The sequence below is a fragment of the Primulina huaijiensis genome, chromosome 15, assembly GCF_012295235.1.
Source record: "Primulina huaijiensis isolate GDHJ02 chromosome 15, ASM1229523v2, whole genome shotgun sequence".
NCBI classification, from domain to species: Eukaryota; Viridiplantae; Streptophyta; class Magnoliopsida; order Lamiales; family Gesneriaceae; genus Primulina; species Primulina huaijiensis.
Genome location: NC_133320.1, coordinates 19,459,724 through 19,466,826, shown reverse-complemented (window position 1 = coordinate 19,466,826; position 7,103 = coordinate 19,459,724). Strand labels below are relative to the sequence as shown.

Below are 7,103 nucleotides of genomic sequence, written 5' to 3'. Positions count from 1 at the left end.
TCAGTTAAAACAAAAAATTGAAAATATTTCAGTTTTTAAGCAAATCGAGCCATGAAATTCATTTTGGATTTTTGGTCAAATTCGGTTTGGCTCAGTTCGAATGAACACTTCTGTCAAAAACATTATTTTTTTTTACGATAGGTATGGATCGGATCGTATCGAAACATTTAATTAGTTTTCATATGATTATTTAGGATTTTTTAGGTTGTGAAAACGCTAGGAATCTTGACTATAATGATAACAAAAATTGTTATTGTATTTTTAATATATTTATTCAAGTATAAAGTTGCTACATACAGGTGGAAGTTGAAACTCGAATTTAGGAAATAACTAGACTTTTGCGAGCTGAAGTATTTCAATGATATATCATAGTTCAACGATCGAAATGAACAATGGGCAAAATGGATGGACATAAAACTCGATTTGATACAAGTCATATTTCAAGCCGTTCATGCTAGTTCGGATGTTATTTAAGCGAAATAATGGTTGCAATAACAAGCTGAAAATCACGGATTAGAAAATTACTAGACTTGAGCAGTGATGTTATTTTGGTCATATCTCTTAGTCATAGTATTGTAATTAAATGAGTCAACATGAGTTAGAAAGCTAATACAATTATCTACAAATCATCTATCAATGTCAATGTCTGAATCAGAGCTTAAGAAGCTAATAAATCGCGAGAAATTTGATGGTTCTGCAACACGGATATAGCTGCCAAATAGACATGAGCAGTGCCAGTATTTTGAGCATATCGCTTTCATATGACCTTGAAATTTAGTGATTCTCGATTCTCTGAAAATCTAAGAGAAATAATTACAACTTTCATGTTTACCACTTTGTCAAAATTCAATGAATCAAGATCTATAATCATTAGAAATACAACACAACTTCGTGCTTGATAGCGGGATGTTTTTCGAGCAGTTTTTGTATTTCAAGCATATCTCTATCATACAAACTCAAAGTTGAGTGACTCTTGATTATATTGAAAATTAAGAGAAAAGTTACAACTTTTATGTTCATCACTTTCCAAAAAATCGATGAATCAAAAGTTAATATCAAGAGAAACCAGTTGCTAGACTTTGTCGCTGGACTTTTTCTTGCTACACATGGACCGGCTTGATGAACAGTACAACGGCTTGATGAACAGTAACGACGGATCGATGAACAATAAAAAATGGCTTGATATCAAAAAGTGTCCCGAAAGTAAAAAAAATGATCATTTCAATGTCAAAAACCGTACAAATTTTTTCCAAATAGTCATATCCTTGTTTCAAATGTTCATATAATTCTTGGAGTCTAGAAATACAACATCTTGAAGATCAAATACAAGTTTTGATGGAGTTTCAAAGTGTGGGCAACCTATATGAAGAAAAAATAGCTGAAATTAGAGCAATCCCAAGAAAGGGATTCTAAATAGATATATTAGCTTGGTGAGAGCTTTTCTCCTTGTGTGAGAGGATGAATTTGATATTATATACAATGTAATGGATCACTTTTCTCACACACACAATCACTCATATAAACAAAGAGATATGAGTTTCAAAAGTTAATTGAGTGATAGTCTTCGCACAAAGACGTTAAAGATTATGTTTGTGGTCTTAACATAAGAGACGTTAAACATTAAGCGGATTGTGAGATTGATGCCAACAATCGAGAGTGTGCTAAGAGTTTTAATTAAGAAAAAGATAAGTATTAAGTTGAAATGATTTGTACAAGATGTTGTATGAATCAAATTTTTCTAATGACACCTTCCAAAGAGAATAAGATCGAGCAGTCCTAGACAAAAAATTATTGATACCTTCCGAAGTCTTCTAGTGATATCTTACAAATAAAAATAAAAACCTAGACACAATTAGATGGGGAAGAAATCACTCCAACATAATTGATAGGTTATTATGTATCTTAATTATCTGGAGTTAGGTCTACAATTAAAACTTCATCAAGGTCAAAACAGCCCCCCACAAATTTCAAGCCCACAAAGAACTCTAAGACATTCTCATTTCAGATTTAAAAGTGCTTTTTTTTTTTTACACGCAACCTGAATAATCTCTCGATTTAACGCAATAACATGCGAATCACGTTAGTAAGTTAAACTATACTGGACAAGTATTGTACAACAGACTAGCTCGAGAAGATATTGGTAGTAGAAATCGAATTCCTGATAACTGATTAAACATTCACCTAATTCATTAATGCGAACACTGTCGGAGAGTTTTTGTCCAATAACTCTCGACGTATCATACATTTTATAACCACCCACAAAAATTACTTTGGAATTGGTAGAGTGGCATTTGTCCAATCAAATATTCTCAAATTGGGTGATTTTATATATATAGTCAAAAGTTACATTTTCACGTGCGAAGATTGTCCGAGCATTTTAAAATTTAAGCTTGATCTTAGCATGAGCCATCGGCTGTAGGATGGCGGACCAGGCTGCATCATCCTTCGAACGCGGACAATAGATCCAAGGATCATAATCCACCCGCGTATGGAATTTTCATATCCTACAGTACAGCGCAGATTATTCCATCCTGGTGAGTGCCCAAGTGGAACATTGAGGTGATTGGTCAATCTGAGACCCATTCCCCTTCTCGGACCACTCTCCATACTCCTCTCTCTCCCCGCGGATCTCAGGCTTCGATCCTTTGCTCGTCCGATCGCCGCCATCGATTCGAAGATGATCACCATCCCCTACGTCACCGCTTTGACCACCTATTTCAGCTACGGCCTCCTTTTCGCTTTCGGCCAGTTGCGCGATTTTTTCCGGAAGATTGTCGATCGGTTGTCTCAAAGCAGCCTTCAGGTGACCTTTTCTTATCTAAGCGTTGTATCCACTTTCTTATGAATGGTGTATGCGTGTGTTTGAGTTGTGTTGTGAGATCATTTGTTTCATTGTCGTGGAAGGGTTATGCGCCAATCTGTTTGGGGCTTGAGGATTTCTACATTCGGCGGCTGTATTTACGGANTTCATTATCTGAAGTTGCTTTTCTTTTTAGTTGGAATGTTTCGATTAGTTTTGGCCTGATCTGTGTTTGGGGTTCCTGAATTGTCAGTTATACTTTCTTAAATATGACTAAACACCAAAAGTAATCAAGAAAATAGTTTCATGCATCTTAAATATGACTAAACACCAAGATTAATCATTTTGGGAGTTGGTGAAATTCCTCGTCCTTTTCTTTTTCAATGAAGAAACACGTGGTTCACATGATAATTGATGCAGGATTGCTTTAACAGACCAATATCAAGCCCTCCTGATGCTTGGTTTGATGTGGTGGAGCGTGTCTCCAAGGACAATAATAAAACTCTGCAGTAAGTGGCCGCTAGATATTTTGTGAATTTGCATCTTCCTGATATTTTGACATGATTAGCGTGTGTTAATTGTGGGGAAACATAATATTAATTCCTTTGAATCCCAGAACTTAAGCTTCTGGTTTTGAATGACCATGCATGCTGTTTGCATCATTCTAAAGCATATGCAATTTTTTTTCAGAAACAAAGTTTTCTCATCTTTAGAGCCATTGGAAATAAAATCCTCACTTAATGGCATTTAATGTAGGCGAACTACAAGAGCTACTAGGTGCCTAAACTTGGGGTCATATAACTATCTGGGATTTGCTGCAGCAGATGAATACTGCACACCTCGGGTAATTGAGTCCTTGAATTTTTTTTTCCCGAGCACCTGTAGTACCCGGGCTGATGGAGGTAAATGTGTTTGTTTTTCGTATCTATACCCTATTCTCGGACATGTCCTGCAAATTTTGACTATAGATTTGAGAAACTTTGTAACCAGGTACAACCAGATTGCATACTGAATTGGAGGACTGTGTAGCAAATTTCATAGGAAAGCCAGCTGCCATAGTTTTTGGCATGGGTTATGTGACTAATTCTGCCATTCTTCCTGTACTAATTGGGAAGGTATCAGCAGTTAACAGGACTGATATTGACTTTGATCCTTTTCAGCTGTGCGTTGTTCTAACTTTCAGTTGTTTGCAGGGAGGTTTGATTATCAGCGATTCATTGAACCATAACTCTATAGTTAATGGCGCACGGGGATCTGGGGCAACTGTTCGAGTCTTTCAGCATAACAGTTAGTTAAATTTTTCTTCTTCTGTATAGCTAAATATCATGATAAATGATGAAGCAGTTAATCTTAAACAGTTAAATGTTACTTTTCTGTAGCTCCATCTCATCTGGAGAAGGTTTTGAGGGAACAAATTGCAGATGGACAGCCCAGAACACACAGACCTTGGAAGAAGATAATTGTTGTGGTGGAGGGAATCTATAGCATGGAAGGGGAACTGTGCAAGCTCCCCGAAATTGTCTCCATATGTAAGAAGTACAAGGTAGATTTCATGTTATATATCATCCCTCGTATTCTTTCTTATCTTATTCTTCTGGTATATTTTGTAACTTGCATAGAAGTGATTAATACATTTTGCTTACATTAGTCTTGATGGTTGATAGTTGATAGTTGTTTGGCCTATGGTTTTGAACTAGCCTATTTATGAAAATTCTGACCTTGCATAACTCGTCAGGTGTTCCTATTTTCTTTCCCAAAAAAAAAGCGAAACGAAAAGAAAGAAATATGAGTTATGATGCAAAGTGCCAATTTATGCAATTTAATTTTATGGTTTTCAGTATTTCCTCTCTTGTGCCATCTAATTTCCCTTTCACGACAGGCATATGTTTATCTGGATGAGGCTCACAGCATTGGTGCTGTTGGGAAAACCGGTAGGGGTGTCTGTGAACTATTGGGAGTTGACACGGCAGACGTGGACATTATGATGGGAACTTTCACAAAATCATTTGGGTCATGTGGTGGTTATATAGCGGGATCTAAGGTTTGTATCATGAGTACTGTTTTTGTATGTGATTATAAATATGTCTTTATCTACAAGCAAAAAGAATATTACACCGTGATAAATTGCAGTCTGAATTAGTATTGGGAAACAACTTTTATTCATTTTATTTTGAGTTTCTATTATTATGCATGATTTATATTGAATTTGCTGAAATTATATTTTTTACTTGCGTGATTACCTTGTAAGTGTGTATGGAAGAAAAAAATTGGTCTATGACTCTAATAAGGCAACATGGAATGTGGCTCAGAATTTAGTCGGACTGTATGCTTCACATAGGGTTATTTTTAAGACAAACAACTTTCACCTAAGTTATGTGTGAACACTTTGCTCATATTGATCCATCGTTGCTAGCAATTACTCATAGTTTCTATTTTTTTTTAATCACTATGCTTGCAAGCGAAAGGTCAAAAGGTAGATCTCATTTCCAATTGATCTATTAATTGCCTTGTAGGGTTCACCCTAGAGAAAGAAATTCATGTATTGCTATAATGTGCATGCGAATTTATAAATATTTTAGTAGCTTGATAAGATTTTGTAGGAGTAAAAACCTATCCTTTCTCACATGTTTGGATTAATATTATAGAGAACTATGATTTTGCTTCACCTTTTCTCTATGGTTCACTATAACATATGATAACACTTTTTCAGGAACTTATTGATTACTTGAAATACACATGCCCTGCTCATCTTTATGCAACATCAATATCACCGCCAGCTGCACAGCAAATTATTTCTTCCATTAAAGTTATTCTTGGAGAAGATGGTTCAAGCAGAGGTGAAATTTTTTTACTGCTAAGTTACTTGTAAAACCATGCTGTGTCATTGGCATCTAGCATGTTCTTTCAAGTGTTTTTTTCTTACACCTGGTGCATTTTCTTTTTGCAGGGGCTCAGAAACTGGCAAAAATACGTGAGAACAGCAACTTTTTCAGGTCAGAGTTGCAGAAAATGGGTTTTGAAGTTCTTGGAGATAATGATTCCCCCGTAATGCCCATAATGCTCTATAACCCAGCAAAAATTCCTGCTTTTTCACGAGAGTGCCTCAAACGGAATGTAAGCATTTCTAACCCCCTCCCCTCCTCTCCCACAGTGTTGTTTATTTTCAGTTGACTAACAATCCATCATCGAGCTTAATTTTGTTTTGTTTGGTCGTTTCACACTATTTCACTATTAAGATTGCTTCAACGTGTGATTATGCTATGCAGGTGGCTGTGGTCACGGTTGCTTTTCCTGCTACTCCTTTATTGTTGGCCCGTGCACGCATTTGCATTTCTGCTGCTCATTCAAAGGAAGACCTTGTTAAAGCTTTAGAGGTCAGGGTCTTAATAAATTATCGTCAACATGCAACATATCAGATTGTTGGCCTGCCCGACTCTGCAGAGGACTAAAAACGAGAATAGCGTTGACGAAAGACTAATATATAAATAATTCTTTTTTCCCCATGAAGCACCGTTAAAACTCACTTTTCTTTTTGAATTCGTATCAGGTTATCAGCAGCGTAGGTGACCTTGTTGGCATAAAATACTTTCCTACCGAGCCTACGAAACAGCCATTGGAAGGTGGCAGGATTAAGCTGGAGTGAAATTTATGACTTCTTGGAGATTGTTGTCTCGTCTCCATAAGGAGATTCAGCGCTGTCTTCTGAAATTTTGTTTGTTTTCTGTACAGGGAGTAGAATACTGCATTTCTTGTGTAACTGCAACACATTATTTATATCTGAATCCATAAATATGTGTTTTTGTTTCTAAAATTTAATATCACCCTGCATCTGCACAAGTAACTTTTTGTTTCACAACACGGGGGTTGCATGCCTGGAATATGATCCAACTAGGGATGACAACTTTCCCACGGGTTTGGGGCCCCACGGGAAAACCCGAAACGGGGATGGGATCTCCGATTTTTTCGAGTTTGGATCCGGGTTCGAGGATTTTTTTAAATCCCCGATGTAGTTCGGAGCGGGTATGGGATTACTATCCCCATCCTCGAACTCGTCACGAAAATGGTTTCAATAATAAAATAATAGTATTATTAATATAATAATAATAATAATAATAATATTATTATTATTAATATTATCACTAATAATAATATATAATAATAAGTATTGGTTTGAGAAATCTCCGAGACGTAAACAGGGACGGAGATGAGAAGTTGATCTCCGAAGTTTCAGGTTTGAGGATCCCCCAAACCCGAAAAAGCGAAGATTGAGGTGGGTATGAGGGTGGGGATAGAATTCGGGGTC

The 7,103-nt window shown here is 36.5% G+C and overlaps 1 protein-coding gene across 1 annotated transcript; it reads left to right on the top strand.

Annotated features, from left to right (window-relative positions):
* Positions 1 to 2,379: 2,379 nt before the first annotated feature.
* Positions 2,380 to 6,641, top strand: LOC140959965 (long chain base biosynthesis protein 2a-like). Its single transcript, XM_073418043.1, has 12 exons — positions 2,380 to 2,803; positions 2,905 to 2,967; positions 3,218 to 3,309; positions 3,557 to 3,702; positions 3,791 to 3,915; positions 3,994 to 4,087; positions 4,180 to 4,343; positions 4,680 to 4,841; positions 5,511 to 5,637; positions 5,748 to 5,914; positions 6,067 to 6,174; positions 6,348 to 6,641. Exons 1-12 carry the CDS (start codon positions 2,678 to 2,680, stop codon positions 6,441 to 6,443), a joined length of 1,470 nt encoding a protein of 489 aa, XP_073274144.1. The 5' UTR covers positions 2,380 to 2,677; the 3' UTR covers positions 6,444 to 6,641.
* The last annotated feature ends 462 nt before the right edge of the window (positions 6,642 to 7,103 follow it).